General features: G+C 42.6%; 1 protein-coding gene across 3 annotated transcripts in view; it reads right to left on the reverse strand.

Moving 5' to 3' along the window:
- The window catches only part of Nfx1 (nuclear transcription factor, X-box binding 1), a 56790-nt gene that overhangs the window by 27447 nt on the left and 9563 nt on the right, over positions 1–19780 (reverse strand). For all 3 annotated transcript variants that reach the window (XM_075967508.1, XM_075967509.1, XM_075967511.1), the window contains 8 exons: positions 16338–16496; positions 14738–14815; positions 11266–11371; positions 7804–7875; positions 6801–6940; positions 2821–2920; positions 2506–2723; positions 534–631 (listed from right to left, as the gene is read on the reverse strand). In XM_075967508.1, the coding sequence (XP_075823623.1) occupies positions 534–631; positions 2506–2723; positions 2821–2920; positions 6801–6940; positions 7804–7875; positions 11266–11371; positions 14738–14815; positions 16338–16496 (971 nt within the window). The remainder of the gene's footprint in view (positions 1–533; positions 632–2505; positions 2724–2820; positions 2921–6800; positions 6941–7803; positions 7876–11265; positions 11372–14737; positions 14816–16337; positions 16497–19780) is intronic.

The raw sequence follows: 19780 nt of genomic DNA on the forward strand, positions 1-19780 counted from the left end.
CGGAGAGATGGCTGCTCTTCCAGAGGTACAGACAGTTAGAGTACTCATTTCCATAAAATAAATAAACAAATCTTAAAAAAAAAGAAAAAGACAAAAGAAAAACTGTAACAATGACTGTGATAGTTTTCAGTTTTTCAGTGAATTAGAAGAGTCTGCCAAATTACCAGGCTGTGTGAGGTCCTGGGGCCCCTGACCTTCAGCTCAGAAGAATTAAGTGAGCACGTTGGCTACTTCAGCAGCGGTCCAAACTCTCAGGGGAGGAGTTTTGAGGGCTGTGTCCAATTCTCATTTGGCTAAATGAGAGCAGTCTTTGTTCCTTCTTCACACCTGCAGTTGCTAACACTGCCTCACCCCTGTGACTGACCTCTGAACCGTGAGTGCTATAACCCTCCAGTCTATCCTAAGAGTGGGGCACGGTAGGTACGTCAGTGTACATAGGTGGGATCCAGTGAGTAAACTGGGTTATTTTGGGTCCTCCTCACTGACAATCACCATTTAAAAAGGAGACGATGACAGGGATTCTAACAGTTTACCTTTGTCCTGAAAGAGCATCTGCAGGAAATGACTGACGTACGAGAGCATGGTCCACAGTCTCCTTCATGACAGAGCTTCTCACAGGTATGGATAAAATCTTCAATACAAAGGAAAGAGGGGGGAGTGAGAATCGCAGCGACTTACTCTGATTCTTCCAATTCACTACCAACACCGTTTTTCCACCTCTACTCCTAATAACTCCAAAAGTGGAGCTGAGGGAGAAGAATGTGGTCAGTGCTTCTCCCTCAGCTTCCCTTCATTCAAGCCGGGCACGTTCAAAGACAGACTAGCATCAGTCACTGGAATATGTTTTGGTATGCATGCTGCTTGCTGACACAAAGCATAGATTTTTCTGACCTTTGCTTTAGGTGCCAAGCAAAGTCTTTATATTAGATTCACATCTCCCTAGAATTTAATCATGTATGACTTCGATGAAATGCTCCGGACTCTATAAGCTACCTGGGGATCACAGATAATTCTGAAGTCACAATCCATAATTCCACCAACTGAGGCTGTTGTCATTATAGACGTGGACAACCTATATTCACCTGATAGCTAACCAGATTTAGGGTAAAATTTTCTGTTTTATCCTTTCTTGAGACAGGAGATATAACTCAGTTGGTAGGGTGCTTGCCTAACTTGCAGAACGCCCTGGGTCTGATCCCCAGCACTGTACTAAAATTTCATAAGGAGTGCATGACTGTGATTACAGCACTCAGGAGGATTGGGATTTCAAGGTCAATTTGATTATATAATGAATTTAAGGCCTGTTAGTCAGAGTCCTTGGGAGTTGGAGACAAGAGAATCACAAGTTCAAGGTTAGTCTCAGCTACATAGCAAGTGTGAGGTAATTCTGGGATACACAAAACCCTGCTTTAGGAAGAAAGTCTGATGAAATTTTCTGATTTCTATATCCAAATGATCAGAAGTCACAAAAGAGGAAGCAAGGTATCATTAATGATCAGAGGCAGCCACACTAAAAATATTAACAAGAAACATACAACAAAAATCCTCAGAAAGCATATAAAACAATCCAAACTGCACACAAGAGTAGAGCAAATAGCCTGATAAACCTGAGGGGCTCCACAGAAAGATGTGTGCTCAATCACAGCGGGAAAGAATTATCTTCAGTGACTGGTTTCTTATAGATGATACAATCTGGGTATGGTGGCTCCTATCAGTCATCCAGCCCTGGAGAGACTGTGTTAGGAAGCTACCCACCAATCTGATGCCAGACTCAGCTACATAGTACCAGTCTCGCCAGAGCTGCATAGAAAGATTCCCATCTTAGAAAAGCATCCATCCAAAAACGATGCTCAAGGTGTTGCCCTCAGCTATCCAGGAGGCTTAGCTAGAAGGCACTGTTTAAGTGCTTTAATTGGCTGAGACTCTGTCATTTGGAATTTCAGACCTAAATTCCCCCCCCAGTTGTTTTAGCATGCTCCTATTACAAAAGATGGCATGCAAACATGTGTGGAATGCTGGATTTGTCCACACACACACACATATATATATACGGTGTTTGTACTAGAGTAGGTAGGTACTCAGAGAACCAACGATGTCAACAAAATTGGAGAAATCACTTGGGAAATCTGTATTTTCACAAGAGTACTTTGAGTAAAAAGATAAAAAAAGTACCTGTCCAAATTTGATTATTATGTTTATGAGAACCTCTTTAGAGTGGCATTTATTACTTAGTTAAAGCATTTACATTCATTAAAAAAAAAACTTTTCAATTTTTATTTTATGTGTATGTCTGTGCACCATGTGTGGTTTCTCTATATTCACGTAGGCCAGAACAACATCAGATCCTCTAGAAATGCTATTACAGATAACCAGTTGTGAGCCACCATGTGGGTGCTGAGAATGGAACCTGGGTCTCTGGATGAGCAGCCAGTCCTTTTAGTCACTGAGCTGTCTCTTCAGCTCCCAAATAAATTCTATAAAATGAATTTTATGTCAACTAGTTACCTGAGGAACCACAGGACAAGGGTTTGCCACACACTTTTCCACACGAAGGGACAGGATCCATGCATGTTTTCCGACCATTACTTCCAAGTTCCAGTAACTGGCTGAGAGGTGTTTGGCCACAAGGGCAATATCGCACCAAATGGGGGAGCCGTGGGCAAGGCTGGCAAGGCTGAGGGTGGCACACTTGAGAACAGGTATGGTTCCCACATTTCAAGTCCCTTTTCATAAAAACAATAGACAATTATGTAACTGTTACATAAAATGAAGTTTTAACTAAAAGCAACTTAAATTAAGTAAGAAAACATAAAACCTTACTTGCCACATATCTTTAAACAGCTGAAGTCCCCAAATCCATCAGATTTCCCCACTTCTGTTCCACATAACACATCTCGGGAGGTGCTGCCACAGTAGCACACTTGAGGACACAATTTAAAAGACAAATTAGCAACCTATCCATGCTTTAAAAATATTCCCAATAGTCTATAAATATTCATTAGCATAGGTCAGACATGATGCTGAAATTACTATGGTTTATACAGGAGCTCTCTGACACACCTAAGAGCTTTACATGGGAACAAATAAAAGCTCCCGTTCCTCCGCCAATATCTCTTAGGGCCTCGCAACATATCCTTCAGACTGCCTCAAACTAAAAGGACACAACTTAGTACCTAGGGCTAGGGGAGCCCCATGGCAGAGGGCACTGCAGGCTTAATTGGTGGTATGGTAGTAGAGCAGCTGACATCCAGAGTCCCCATGTTCACTTCAACACAAGCAAAATGGATTCTTGATACTTTATATCAAATGCTTTCAAAAAGGCCTCACTATTAAAAAACATTACCACAATATGAAATTCTTAATAATTTGGATACTACTACTGTTAAATCTGAAGAGTTATTTTCATTAAATTACATAATTTTTCTCATAAGCATCACTTTACAATTTTTTCTTTCTTTTTCTGAGATAGGGTTTCTCTGTGTAGTCTTGGCTGTCCTGGAATTCAGAGATCTACCTGCCTCTGAGTGCTGGGATTAAAGGCGTGTGCCACCACCGCCCCACAATCTTTTTTGGGGGGCACTTTTTTTTTTCCACAAAGGATATTTATCACAAATTAATCTATGCATGTATACCTTGCTCTCATGATAAATGGTGACCAAAAGAGTAGAAACAAAACTGAAATTCCATGTAACTAATTAATGGTAATTTCTTCCTAAGGACAACTTAGGCTATCTACTGGTACAGAAAATGAACAGAAGAATAAATGTAATTGAGTTCAAGGCCAGCCTGGTTTATTAACAAGTCCTAGGCAAGACAGGGCTACATAGTAAGAACTCATAAAAAAAATCCTAAAAATCTTTAATAAATAAATGAATGAATTAAAAAATCCTATCTATAAAATAGTGTATTAGACAGAACTATTGGCATATGGGAAGAGATAGCTTCAAGTCACCAAAACATAAACTTTTTACATTTTAAAAATAAACATTCCAGTGCTGGAGAGATGGCTCAGTGGTTAAGAGTACTAGTTGCTCTTATAGATCCAGGTACAATTCCCCAGCACCCACGTGATGGCTCACAACTGCCTGTAAGTCCAGTTTCACAAATCCAATATCTTCTTCTGGCCTCCTTGGGCACTAGGCATGTATGTGGTATCAAACACACATGCACCCACAGACACACACACTTGCATGCATGCACAGGCAAAACACCCATACACATTAAAAAAACAAAAGACATTCTATCTTCTAATAAGAATATGTGCATCTTTATCCACCACTCTAAAACTCATTATCTCTTCAAATATTTGTTGTATGAATCAATACAGACAAAGGGAACAGTTAATACTTTTGGATCAATGAACTGATGAGCAAAATCTAGCAACCAAAAGCTTCCTACAAGCAGCCTTTCCTTTGTCATGCTTTGTTTCCTCTCTTTCTTTCCTTTCCTTCTGAGGCAGGGTCTGGCTTGGCAGGCTGGCCTGAACTTGTTATGATGGTTCAGGTGGTCTTCAAACTCTCACTCTTCCCGTCTCAGCCTCTAAAGGCAGGGGTTTCAGGTATCAGTCCCCATGCCAGGCTCTTTGCTGTATTTCTACCCAAACAGAGCAGTCTTTTTGTCAGAGGTAATAACATACAGCTATAACTAAGAAAGAGTAAATTAATAGGCAGGATATTTAGGCTGGGGAGAATGCTCAATAGAAAAACACTTGCCAAGATGTAAATGGCCTGAGGTAACCTGTGAAGATGGTTTGCTACCCTCTTTACCCAGAAAAACCTACAAAATCATGCAAAGAGGATCAAATTGTTGGGTTCACTTTAAGAACATCCATGAAACTGCCCAGGCCATCAAGGGTATGCATATCTGAAAAGCCACCAAAATACCTGGAAGATGTCACTTTAAAGGAGCAAAGGGTGCATTCTGATGGTACAATGGTGGAGGCGGTAGGTGAGCCCAGGCCAAACACAGTGGGGCTGGACACAGGGTCAGTGGTCAAAAAAAAAGTGCTGAGTTTCTGCTGCATGTGCTTAAAAACACAGAGCAGCGCTGGATGGAAGGGTTTAGATGGATGGTCTACACCATCGTCCAGTGAACAAAGCACCAAAGATGCGCTGACGAACTGACAGAGCACAGGATGAATCAGTACATGAGCTCCCCTGCCACAATGGATGATCCTCACTGAAATGAACAAACTGTCCCGAAGCCACAAGAGGAGGGTGCACAGAAGAAAAAGATATCCCAGAAGAAACAAAAACTTATGGCATGGAAATAAATTCAGCATAAAATAAATGCAGATCAAAGTAAAGGTCTTCAGGTTGTCTATTTACGCATTGTCTCAGATTGCCTGTTTGATAAGTCCTGTTGGGAGGGGTGTGTTTAACATGATGGAAGGTTTATAAAAGTGATCAAGCACATAAAAAAGAAAGAAAAGAAACACTTGCCAAACAAGCAAGGCGACCAGAGTTCTAACTAATTCCTAGAACCCTCATAAATGGCTGGCAGGTGTGGAAGGCCATCTATAATCCCAATATTCAGGAGACAAAATGGGAGATCCCTAGAGCAAGCTAGCTACCTAGACTAGCCAATCAAAGAGCTCTGGACTCAATAAATAAAATGGAGAATGAGGCTGGTGAGATGGCTCAGTAGGTAAGGATGCCTACTGCCAACCTGATAACCAGAACTTGATCCCTGGAACTCATGAGGCATAAAGAGAGAACTGATTCAATCTCCCACACATACTTTCATACACAATATATAAATGCCATAAATGTAAAAGAGTAAAGTAGAAAGTAATTAAGGAAGGCATTCAATGCCAATTTCAGGTATTCATATGCTCACATGGGACACCTGTTGGAACACACTTGTGCCCACATACTTTGACATGCTTATTATACACATGAACATATACCACACAATCATATATACAAATGGAGGGGGAGAGGAGGGTAGTGCAGAAAATCACAATAAAAACAAAATGGAGTTCTCTAGTTGATTAGGAAATGATCACGACTTCAATACCAAAAGGCTGCTGGGTGTGCCTAGCAAGAGAGACAGAACCACAAGAGTAGCAGCAGGGTCAAGGGTCACAGCTGCCTGAACAGTATTACGGAACCAGCCTTAAGCTGTATGTTTGGCATTTAATGAACACCCAGAAGCAATGTGCATTCAATTTCTACATAAGGCTGAAAAAGGTCCTAGAAGAATCAACACGTGACAAAATAAACTACATATGTGGCCAAAAGACTATTTAATGGTACACCCCTCAGTCCCAGCTTCTTGGGAAGGGAAGGCAGAGCTCTAGGGATTTGAGAACATTCTGGCCACCATAGTAAGGCCAGTCTCAAGAGGAAAGGAAAAAAATTTACTTATCTGTTCCTTCCTCCAGTTAAAGGACATCTAGGTTGTTTTCAGTTTGAGGTTCTTAGAAACACATATTCCTGTACAGTCCTTTCTCTGCATACTTGGTATGCAAATATCAGAGCGGAATGGCTGGATCATAACATATACATATGTTTAATTTTATAAGAAACTGACAAACAGTTGTCCAAAATGACTAGCATTTTGTACATCTGCCAACACTGAATGAAGATGCCAAATGCCCTTGCATTTTTTTTTTCATTTTAGAAACCCTGGTTAAGTACATAGATAGATACCTCACTATGAGCTTGTTTTTGATGCCCATCCCCCAAACCTTCCCTCTAGTATAGGCTTCTGGAAACAGTTTTGCTGTAATATAATTGACATAACACACAATTCTAGAAAAATGCATTGAGCATTGCTAACACGTGCATTCCACTTACTCTGGTTTAATATGATCCGGCAAGGCTGGCACTGACCCCCATGGCACAGCTCAGCACAGTGGTGTTGACCACAGTTCAAAATATTTTCACACACGTTAGAACAGTGGACCGAGACAGCCTGACCACAGCGAACTGTGTGCCTATAAAGATACAAATACATTACTCTGAAAGTCCCCACTATATAAACAAAATAGTAAAATCCAAACCCTTCCCTTAACACCCAGTAAACATTTCTCTTGATTTTGCTGCCCCTAACATGTTTTCTTCTAATTTTTAAAGATTTATTTTTAGTATTTAAAATTCTGTTCTTATAAACAGAGATGCAGGTGCCCACAGAGGCTACAGATGTCATACCCCTCAGAGGTGGAGTAACCAGCAGCTGTGAGCTGCCCAACATGGTCTCGTCTTCTACAATGGTCATGCACTCTAAATCACCAAGCAATCCCTCTGGCCCCCTCCTACCAATTTTTATTTCCTCAACTATTCTCTCCATCCACTTCTTTCTCCTTTGTTCCTGCCTTTCCCTCTTTTCTAATTAGTGGAGAAATGAAGGCTCGCTCTGAGAATCTGTCCTAGGTAATTAATCATCATTCATCTGTCTTCTACTGAGCAGTATGCAGGAGGGCAAAGAACCCTGGAAGGATGGGCGAAGTCTGGGTTCTTCTCTCACTCTGCCCAGCTTCCTCTGAAACAGGGAAGAAAGGAACAGTGTGCCCAGATCTGAGACGCTCAGACTAGAAGCACAAGAGCAGTGTCCTGGGACCAGGCATGTTTGCACTGCATACAGCCAGAACGCTTACCTCACAAGATGCTAACAGAGCTTTGGTTCTAGCTTTGCCTTAACCCCAGAGGTCCTGGAACCAAGTCCCCAGGGACATCAGGGATGACTTTATTTATGCCAACCATTTACTTCTATCTGTTTACTAATCTTCTACATCAGACAATCACATGTGAATCGTGCATATGGAAACTGACTTCTTCCTCAGTCCAGTTCTAACTTTACCTGGTGCGTCCACATTCACATGCTTTAGTTGTAAAAGCAGGGCAGGGCGGGCAGGGTCCAGGATGGCAGAGACTGTAAGAGAAAAAGCTTTAATAAAGAAACCATTTATATGTACCAAAATCCAAACAACGTTGCCTCAGCTGTGTCCTGCTGTGAATACAGCAAGGCGATGGCTAATCTTTGCTGCCAACTTGGACAACAGGGAAGAGGAAACCTCAGCCGAGGGCGGTACTGCCTTCATCAAACTGCCCTGTGAACATGCCTGTGACACTGTCTTGACTGATGACTGACGGCGCCACTGTGGGAGGGAGCACCTTGGAAGGTGGTCCTGGGTTATGAAGAGCAAGAAATGCGCCTCCTGACCTCTGCTTAAGCCTGGCCTCAGTTCCTGTCTCCAGGCTCCTGCTTAAGCTCGTTTGAGGCTTCCTTGATGGGTTCTGACTCAGAAGTGTAATAAACCCTTTCCTTCCCATTGATCTTGGTCAGCTTCTGACCACAGCAACAAAAGCAAACTAGGACAGGCCACAAATAAGCCTACTATACAATGTCTTAGTATTTCTCGAAAGACACTTAATTAAGAAACAAATTGGCTGGGCACAATGGAGGCAGAGGTAGGAGGATGGATCTCTGTGACCTCGAAGCCAGTCTACAAAGTGAGTTTCAGGACCTCCAGGACTGTTACACAAAGCAACTGTCTCGAAAAACTGGGGTAAAAAAATTATATTTTTAAAACAGATGAGGTAGCACATAATTCCAGCACTGAGGAAGCACAAGCAGAAGGAGCATTGCAAATTTGAGGCCAGCCTGATCTACATAATGAACTTTAAGCCAGCTAAGGTTACAAAGTAAGACTGCTTCAAAAAGACAATAATAAATATTTTTATGTAGAAAAAGTTGACAGCATTATCATTTCAGAATAACAATCATTTCAGAAAAACAAGTAGCCGGGCAGTGGTGGCACACACCTTTAATTCCAGCACTTAGGAGGCAGGGGCGGGAAGGTCTCGTGACTTCAAGGCCAGCCTGGTCTAGAGTTCTGGGACAGCTAGAGCTGTTACACATGACAATAATAAATAAATAAATCTCAAACTCAACTCAAAATCCTGTTTTAGTTTGGGTTTGACAAAGATGACACTTTAAAATATACGGTCTTTGGTTCAATGTGTGGACAGGCAGTGATGGTGCATGCCTCATCCCAGCACTCAGGAGGCAGACGCAGGTGCATCTCTGAGTTTGAGGCCAGCCCGGTCTACAGAGTGAGTTCCAGGACAGCAAGGGCTAAACAGAGAAATCCTGTCTTGGGAAAAACAAAACAAAACAAAACCCACAAACCGTGCCACGTTTATTTTTTTGGCTGATTTATTATGTACACATTGTTCCTTCTTCGTGTATGCCTGCAGGCTAGAAGAGGGCACCAGATCTCATTAAGATGGTTTTAAGCCACCATGTGGTTGCTGGGAATTGAACTCAAGATCTCTGGAAGAGCAGCCAATGCGCTTAACATCTGAGCCATCTCTCCAGCCCTTCCCTCTTTATTTATTTGTTTGTTTATTATGTATGCAGTGTTCTGTCTGTATGCTTGCAGGCCAGAAGAGGGCACTAGATCTCATTACAGATGGCTGTGAGCCACCATGTGGTTGCTGAGAATTGAACTCAAGACCTCTGGAAGAGCAGTCAGTGCTCTCAACCTCTGAGCCATCTCTCCAGCCCTCCCCCCCCTTTTTACCCTTGCCTAGTATTGGAGACCCTGGATTGGATTCTTGGGAGAAGGAAGGAAAGAAGGAATGCGCTCATTCCACGGGGAGAACAGACATGTCCCATCAGCTGGTGACAGCAGTACCAGTGCGAAGGTGGCTGACACGAGCACAGCATGCAGGGAGGAAACAGAATCCCAGCACAGGGCTGGAGGGCACGGGAAACTGAGCTTAGTGATGTGCTCTAGGCTAGAATCAGACATCTCAACAAAATGTTGTGGAAGTCAGAAGAAGAAAAAAAGGAATTTAAATATGGTTTGATAAATACTATCTTCGTGTAGAACCAGTGTCAATCATAGACTGGGTAAGAAACTCCACTTATATTTTGTATGTGTTTGTGTGTACGTGGTCCACCATGCCATGTGCAGGTCTGAAGACAAGCTGTTGGAGTCAGTCTTCTTCTTTACCATGTAGACCCCTGAGCTCAAACCCAGGTCTCAGTCTTTGCAGCAAGCACCTTGACCCAAGTCACCTCTCTTTAATCCTATTTTGGGAATTTCTACAAATTGGGGAGAGGCCTTTTTAAAAAATGAATATATATCATTCAAAATAGTGGTTTCTCTCCTGGGCACAGTGCTGGCTCACACTTGTAACCCCAGCACACGGGAAGGTGAGGCATAACAGAGTGGATGAGGGTAGCTAGGGCTATAGCATCGGATCTTGTCTCAAAACACAAAACAAAGTAACAAAACAGGGCAGTGGAGGTGCTCAGCAAGTAAAGGTGCTTGCTTTCTGAGCCTGTGACCTGCTGACTTTCATCCCCAGAAGCCATGTAAAGGAGGAACGACAGCACTAACAGCACAAAATGCTCCCCTCACTTCCATGTGGGTCTGGGGGCCTGCATATACATGCATGCACACACACAAATAATAAAGCCCATACATGTATATCATATATTTTTGATGATGCTCACCCTCCACCCCATTGTCTGTTCTTGTCCTTTCTTCCCACTCCAGCTAGTCCCCTTCTCCTTTCATGTCTTTTTTTTTCTTCTTTTTTTTTTTTAAATAAACAAGCTGGGTTTGGTGGAACATGCCTTTAATCCCAGAACTTGGGAGGCAGAGGCCAGCCTGGTCTACAAAGTTAGTTCCAGGACAGCCAGGGCTGTTAAAGAACAACAAAATTCTAAAATCTATAGGCGTCTGAAGAGTTGGTGGGGTAGTTAAGAGTGCTTGCTGCTCTTCCAGAGGACCATGTGATAACAAGGGTCTGCAATTTGTATTCTGGGGAGGGGCATTCTAAATGACGGCAAATGCAATCCTTCGGAAATTAAAAGCAATTACAGGAAAGTCTAATTAATCATATGGGTAACACAATTTTGTGAAAAAGAAAAACAAGCACCCCTCCCAACCTCAAAATTCTACCATACAGGATGTTAAACAAGTGCTTTCCCTATAGACATCCAAGGCTCTCTTCTTTTTAGGGCTAGCAGTACAAAACAGTGGAAGGATCACTGGCTTTTCATACCCAGCCCTATCACTTCTTAGCACTGCAACACTGGGCACGAGGGTTAGCCTTCCTGAGTTTCGTCTATAAAGTAGAAATGATCATACCTACACATGGCCGTGGAAAGGATTAATAACTTGTGCAGAGTGCTCACTACAAAGGCACTCTTTACCCCTCTTGTTCCGTGGTAATGGTATGTGTACTTAAAGGCACTAGCAAAGCACACCCACTGAGTCCCCAGAAATCCATCACTCCAACTTACAGGTTACAGGAATGTGGACAGTCCTGGCCAGGCTGTTTCTTCCTACAAACCTCACCACAACTATGTGGAATTTCATTTCTGCTCCATTCAGGATTCTTTACTTTACCTACAACACATCAGATGAGAAAGTCAATGCTATAAATTTCAACCATATTCCCAACGTTTCGAAACAGAGTACAGTGTGAAACGTTAAGTATGGTTTTCAGCAGTACAACTGTTATCTCACATGCTAAAACAAAAAGCTGACTGTGATGCTACTTATTAAACACTCTACTTAGCATGATAAATCTTAACATCAAGATTACCTGAAAAAGATAGTCATTTTTACCTATGAAAATACCATTTTGACTACTGAACAAAATCTATTAACTAAGAAATCTTAAATAAATGAACAAAGAATTATCTGCGGTAATGATCAGAAGGAAATAAAGGAAGAGAACTGGAGTACAGCTCAGTGGTAGGACACTTCTTTAACATGTTCTGGCACTGTGGGCGAGGCTGAGGGGGTGGGTAGAGAAAGGACAGAAAAGACATACAGCTAGCAGTAGAAATTAGCATCTGGATCAAAACAAAAAACAAAAAGGTGTAGCTATTAAAAAACTGGAAGAGGCTGTGGATGAAGACATAAACCCCTGTGGAGGAGCCTGGCTCTAAAGCTTCACAGTAGGCATAAAAGGACCACAATCTCATAGCCAATGTCACCATACAAATCTTCACAGAGATCTTCCTGTAGCTTGGGCTAGAGTGAAAGGCTATCGCAAAAGTCACAATAAATGCATATCCGTTAAGTCTTACTATTATTCTGTCTATCTCATTGATTTCCCAGTGACCTCTTATGTCTAATTTACATTCCCTTTCCAGTAGGACACTAAACTTGGGTTCTGGAAATAAAACCTACACAACCAGCAGTTTCCACATAAAGAGAAGCCAGAGCGAGAAGAGGCTGACAAATGGAGGTTCTTTGGGAAAGGCATCCGGGTGAGAGAGTGGAGTAAGATGTAATAAAAGGGGAGCTCAGTGCAGAGTGCTTGCCCAGTAGGTGGAGGCTCTGGGTTTGAACCAAGAACCACAGAGGGGGAGAGAATGTTTGCTAGTGAAGGAATCAAGGAATTGATGTCACTTAGTTGTCATGAAAAAAGGAGGAATATGAGCAAACTGGTTAGGACCATAAAGATAGTATACAAAAAGAAATAGAACAAGGATTACAAAGGGAATGGTCAAAGGTGTCAAGGGAGTCACGTTGCCCAAGAAGTTAATTTATACATCAGCCCACATGGCCAGGGTCACTGATGACTTCTGAAGACAGTTTCAGGGAGGCAACAAAGGCAGATGCAAAGCCTAACGGTTCAAAGGGAGAAACAAACTGTCAAGAAAGAAAATCAACTAGCAGATTAGTTACTAAAATGAAGGAGAAATACAAAACAAGACATACAGCTAGCAGTAGAAATTAGCATCTGGATCAAAACAAAAACCAAAAAGGTGTAGTTATTAAAAAACAGGAAAAGGGAGCTGGAGAGTGTGGCACATGTCTTTAATCTCAGGAAGACAAAGGCAGGCGGACCTCTGTGAGTTCAAGTCTGGCCTGGTCTACATAGTATGTTCCAGGACAGCTAGGGCTACACAGATCATCTCAAAACAACAACAAAAAAACAGGAAAAACTTGGTGTCACCTCAGTCCAGGTTGCTATTTTGAGGGCCATGCCAGGGTCTGTGGTCCCATAGTGGTCAGGGTCTGGATGGACATATGTGGTTCTTGTTGCCACCAAGGGTCGGTGGACGCCCAGGGTTGGGTCAGCCACCTGACTCCATGATGGTGTCCAAGGGTCATGCTGCAGCCAGGGCCATGCAGATCTGAGTGGCCTGCCTGTGCTGCTACCTGATGCCATTGTGACATTGGGGCCTGAGCTGGAGTTGAGGGCCATGTCTGGGTCTGTGGCCCTACTGCAGCCAGGGTCTGTGTTGTCTGAGGCTCCTGTTACCATCAAACACAATGTGGACACCCAAGGTCTGGGGCCATGTTGGTGTCCACGGGTCACACTAGCTCTGGGGCTGTGCTGATCTGAATGGCATGTACTGCCACCAAAGGTCATACTAAAGCCCAGGTTGGGGAGGCAACCTAAGGCCTTGGTGATGTCTGGGGACCATGCTGCCACCAGAGCCATCCCAATCTGAGTGGCCAGTGCTTCCACCTGGAGCCAAAATGTCACTTTGTCAGGAGCCAAGCTGCTGCTGAGGGCCACATCTGGGTTCATGGTCCAGTTGCAGCTGGGTTGTGTAGATGTCTGTGGCCTGTGCCACCTCAGGGGCCATAGGAACCCTTCACTACCTCTGGAAAAGCTAGCCTTGCCTCTTGCTGGACATTGCAGCCAGAGAGTTGACCCTGCATTGGGAGAGATGGTCCCCACCCTTCACCACAGGTGAGGGAGAACCGTGACCCTGATGGCATGGGCATAGGGGAGATGGCTCCATCCTCTCACCTGAGGCTAGTGGTTCCAGTAGCCTGGAATGACCAGCTCAGTTACCCCTAGGCCCATACCTGGGTCTTGGGTTGGCCTACTCTAACGTCTAACCCATCTAGGACCTGCTGGAACTCACGAGAGGCTGGTCCTGTGGAACAGTATCAGCAGGATTTTCATGACTTAGGGAGCCCGTGGACTACCTTAGGAGAGTTTAGGTGAGGATCCAATGATGATGGTGTACCAGAAACCAGAGCAGGGACTCATTACAAAGAACATCTGCTAGTGAAGCTGACGGGACAAAGTGTGTACTGTGTGACACACCACTCCCAGTGCCAGCAGGACGAATGGAGAGGAGTTGCAGAGGGGGGAAAGATGGAGAAATGAAGAGGTTCTTTTTGGTTTGGTTTGTTCTTGTTTGTTTGCTTGCTTTGTTTTTTTATTTTCTTTTTGGGGGAGTGCTGTAGGGGTGAGGGGAAGATGAGGAGACCAGGAGGTGAGTGGAATTAGGGTACATGATGTAAAATTCCCAAAGAATCAATTAAAAAAACTATTTAAATTAAAAAAACAGGCAAAACAAGGAAAAAACTATTCTATAGAAAGAGAAGATTCAAGGTTAATTTGTACTGACAATTTATAGAAAAATCTCTCCACTATACAGACAAATGATTGATGTCTTAAATTAAACACTATCTTTTGTACATGGCTTAAATCTAAAATTAATAAAGGTAATAAAAGGTATTACAGCTAGCACTGAGGGGGAACACACATCAGTATCTGCCTCAACTGACTGCTTAGAACCAGCATGAGCCTGGCTGGCATAATCAGAAGACCCACCTCCAGAAGAGCCCGCCAGGAGCACCACGGCCCAGGGCTCCACCTGGTGATGGAAGCATGAGTACAATAGGAGAGCTTCTTACTTTGAGGTCTATCAGGCACTTCTGAAGCGAGCCCTGCAGATCACTGAGGTACAATGTAGGAATAAAAAGTACTCCAGTGTATGTAAATAAACTTACCACAGAAACAAGTATAAGTATTAGGAACATGTGCAGAAACATTCTGACAAGCAGGGCACCTCCAACCACTCTGGCCATCTGTTTAAAAAGAAAGAAAGAAAAGAATCTATCAATACAATGTCTTTCCACAGCACACGCTGAGTTAGGGATATAGCTCAGCAGTAGGGAGTGTGCTTGGTCTATCCAGGTCTCTAGGGCTTTCCCCTCTGCACCCTCCTGAAAAAGCAGTACTGTAATTTTAAACTTCTGGCCAAATATAGTGACATATCCTCTTAATCCCAGCACTTGGAAGGCAAGAGGCAGGATCTCTCTGAGTTCAAGGTCTAGGGAGACCCTGTTTCACAAAGAAAAAAGTAAATCTATAGGAATTCACATCATTGAAGCAGTTAGAATTAAAATGCTGAATATTATCAGACATTTAAGAAACAGATCTAGGCTCTTAAGTAACTCTCACCCTGAGGTGCTCCCTCTAACTTTTAATTTATTAATTTCGTCTTATTGCTTTACTCCTGAATAAAGTTCTCAAGAAAAAAAAAAAAGGCAAGTAAATCACATTGTTGAATACTTCATTAAATACTGTATTCAGGCTACAAAGACCTACTAACACAGTGAATCAAGTAGGTATCCATCTTGCTCATCATCTCTAATTTCAATATTAACTTGAAGAGAAAAACTATTGGGTATACAGGAAAATCCTTATGTCCTGAATTAAAAAGCCACAACACAGGGAGCATGTTATCAGCAAGATCTGCATTACCTATAATACTACAGAAATTTGTGATATGCAGAAATAACCTAATATCTGAAGGATAAATTAAACAATTTATATAAATGTCTAAGCAAACTACACACACACACACACGGGTTTTTTTGGGGAGCAGGGTCTTACTGTGTAGCTCTGGCTAGCCTGAAACATGCTATGTGGAGCAGGCTGGCTTCAAACTCACAGAAATACTTCCACCTTTGCCTTCCAACTTCTTCTGGGATTAAAGTGTGAGCCACTACACCTGGTAATGAATGCTTTCTCAAATCATTTTGGTATTACATTTTCTTTTGTGTGTGTGCTCTAGAGAGCCATGACACACGTTGGGGATCAGAGGACAACTTTCAGGAGTTGGCTCTCTCCTATGAAATATATATTTGATACAAAGTACCCTTCCACTTTATGCCATTTCATTAGTCCAAAAAAAACCACTTTTTATAGTTGCACTTCAATGAAACCTACCATTTCCAATTAAAAAATTATTGATTTCACGGCTAAATATTTTCGTAGTTATGTTTAGCTGGTTTATTTAAGATCTACAACTTAAGTCCCATCATAAAACAAGAGAATAAAGTAACATTCTACCTACAGATAAATGCTTAAGAGGAATTTTTTTTTTCTTCGAGATAGAGTCTCATGTAGCTCTGGCTGTTCTGAAACCTGCTTTGTAGACCAGGCTGGCCTTGAACTCACAAAGACCCACCTGCCTCTGTCTCCCGAGTGCTGGGATTAAAGGAGTGCGCCACCACCTCCTGGCTAGCATTTTAAAGCCAGGTTTATAACCCAAATTTATTAAAGCACTGCGCAGAAACAACTCGGGAAACACAAATGACTGACCTGCATGCGATGCTGGAGACCGGGCCCACTTCTTGATGCAGTTCAAATGAAAGACATGAAAACAGCTCTGACAGCTCCACACTGGGGCTGTAACTTGAACCAATTCACAGCACACCATACATTCGTATTTTTCTGTAGTTAGCTGCTCAATTAGGGAACCTGTTTAAAAAAACAAATAAACAAACTGAAACATAGAAAACCATTCCTTATTTTAGTCAACAGAGAAATAAGCCATTTGACAATATATTCTAACAGACTTAAAGGGATATCTGATTCTGAATAAATGGTTATTCAGACTTAGAAGCTGAGAATGGGCAGAAGTTGCTGAGACAGGACTGAGAAAGCAGACATTTAGGTAGGGATTCCTATAATGGAGTAAACATTCTCCCAAGTCCACCCAGATTATTCAGAGCTATAGCTCAGGCCTGTGGTCCTAGGGTTCAGGAGTCTCACTGGAGCACGAGATTTCAAGATCAGCCTGGGCTATATAATAAAACCTTGTTTTAATCATTTTGAGTGAGGTAACCCAGACCCAGAAAGACAATTATCGCATGTACTCATTCATAAGTGGTTTTTAAACATAAAGCAAAGAAAGCCAGCCTACAAATCACAATCCCAGAGAACTTAGACAACAATGAGGACCCTGAGACAGAGTAAATTGAGAGCATGGGGACCTTGGGAGAGGGTTGAAGAGGAGGGGAGAGGAAAACGTAGAGCTCAAAAAAAAAAAAATCAATAAAATTAAAAAAATACTTGTTTCAAAACCCCACAAATAATAAAGAATAGTAAGCACTGAATAAACCTAAAAGTAATCATCGGTTTACCTTGCAATTGTCATTTTATTTGCTTATTTATTTAGAGTTTGAGACAGGGTCTTATGTCAGCAATTTGCAGACTATGTCTAGAATCTAATATCTGTTTCTCCCACTCTGGTCTAAGCTGCTTTCTGTTTCCTTTAGACCCCAGCAATAAGAACAGCAAACTGTAAATTAAATTTGGCCCAGAGGCTGTAAGCCAGCAATCCCAGCTACTAGGCAGGCTCAAGCAAGAGGATCACAAGTTCATGACCTTCCTGATACAGAATAATGGCAAACTAGCCTAGGCAACTTAGTGAGACACTGTCTCAAAATAAAAAGGGAAAGAAGGTAGGCATACAACTCAGTAATAAGAGTGCTTGCTTGGCACCAAGAGGCCCTGGGTTCAACCTCCAGTTTTGGTACAGAGGTGGGTGCTCTTAGGTGTACTCTTCTGGTCAGAGCTTACCAGTTAAAACAAAACAAAAATTTTATATGTATGTGTGGGTGCCTGGTGCCCTCAGACGCCAGAAGTGTCAGATCCTCTGGAACTGGAGTTACAGACTGTTGTGAGTTGACATGTGTGTGTTATGTGTGTTAGAACTGAATCTGAGTCCCCTACAAAAGCAGCTAGTGCTCTTTTTAAATGCTAACCATCTCCCTAGCCCTTTTCAATAGTTCTTATTTGGTGACTGTAAAAGTCCAGATCCTCACAGTGGCCTCACCTCCTCCTCCCAGTCCCACTGCGCATCTTCTTTCCTCACGGCCAGGTAGACTCCTGCCTGGGGCTTTATGCTCCATCCTGTGCCCAGAAGACTTGCCCTAGATAGCTGTGTGGCTCAGCTCCTCATCCACTCCGGTATTTACTCAAAATGTGACTTCTCATTCACAGTCCTCAGCACACTTAGAAAAGTTACAATTTACCCCCTGAACACAATCTATTCTTCTTGCACACTGAATTTTCCCTCAATATTTAGAGCTACCCGACAATGTCAGGCATCATGGTACAGCCCTGTAATCTCAGCACTCCAGGCTGAGATAGGAGAATAAAGACTCAGAGGCTCACCTAGGCCACAGTCAGACCCTGTCTCATGATAAACCACGTATTATACATATTACTTATTATCTAACTATATACACAGAAGATACTCTCCTTGGGAACCAAGATTTTTATTAGAGTGGTACCTTGGAAATACTGGGCACCCACAATAAAAAAAAAAAAACAATGAATGGCTCCAAAGAGATCTTAGAGAGAGAAATATAAATCTCTCGTTGGCAACAATACCTTCCTCTTAGGTTTTATCAAAGCATGTCTAATGTGTAAAATATGGTAGTAGCGGAATTCTAGAGCTGCTCTGTGCTAGTGAACTATCAGGTCTCAGTGCCAAGACTTGTCCGTGTTAGCTGCAAGTCCTGTCTGACCATGGCTCTTTTTCATTTCCCAGAAGCCCTTTTGCACCAGAGCCTCGCATCATTTCTGAGCCATGACTGTGTCTGCTATGATTCTAGTTGAACAGTATGTCAGTGAAAGGACACAGCGCACTGGAATAACCTGGAGAACACAGACCTACCTGACTGGGTGCTAACTGACTTCAAACTTTTCAGATACACCAACAAACCCCCAACTTCCCACCAAGTCTCAGACCCTTACACTAAGGTCCACTCACCAAATAACTAATTCAAAAAACAAACAAGTCCCTGTTCTAAGCTTTCCCTCACACTTCGGGCTTTGCTTGCTCTGTGGCTCAGCTCTGCTCTGCTGCTGACACAGGGCTGACCTCCACACAGATTGACTCAGGGGCACCCTCCCCCACCCATTCTTTTCTCCATTCTTCTCTATAGGCAGCTGTTAAAATTTACAGCTTGCTTTCCTGGGGGTTTTTGTTTTAAACTTCAATAAAAATTGTCTTTGAGTTTAAAAAACAAAATCAGAAACAAATTATCCTAGCTTGCTTTTTACTGCTGTGATAAAACACCATTATCATAAGCAACTTGGGGAGGAAAGGATTTATTTTAGCTGAAGCTTAGTCTACTGTGGAGGAAGCTAGGGCAGGCACACACAGCAGGAATGAAGCCATGGAGTACCACTGCTCACTAGCTTGTCTTCACACTCACCTTTAGTTAGCTCTCTTTTTAAATTTATTTTTATTTCATGTGCATTGGCATTTTTTGCCTTCATGTACGTCTGTATAGGGGTATAGGGGTGTTGGATCCCTTGGAACTGGAATTACAGACAGTTGTGAGTTGTCATATGGCTGCTGGGAATTGAACCTGGACCCACTGGAAGAGTAACCAGTGCTCCTAACTACTGAGCCATCTCTCTAGACCTCAGCTATCTTTCTTATATCTCCCTGGACTACCTGCCCAGGGGTGGCATTGTCCAAAATGGGGTGGGCCTCCCACATCAATTATTAATCAAGAAAATGCCTCTATGGACTTGCCTACAGTTCAATCTGATGGAGGCATTTTTTCAATTGAAATTTCCACTTCCAGATAATGCTAGTTTGCTTCAAGCTGACAAAAAACAAACAAACAAAAAAACACCAAAAAACAACCAGCACACAAACAACAAAGACAAGGCTAACACTTGGCCTGGTGGCACATACCTGTAATCTAGCACTAAGACTGAAGCAGGAGTTCAAGGCCAGG

The sequence above is a fragment of the Microtus pennsylvanicus genome, chromosome 3 (assembly GCF_037038515.1).
Source record: "Microtus pennsylvanicus isolate mMicPen1 chromosome 3, mMicPen1.hap1, whole genome shotgun sequence".
Classification (NCBI taxonomy): domain Eukaryota; kingdom Metazoa; phylum Chordata; class Mammalia; order Rodentia; family Cricetidae; genus Microtus; species Microtus pennsylvanicus.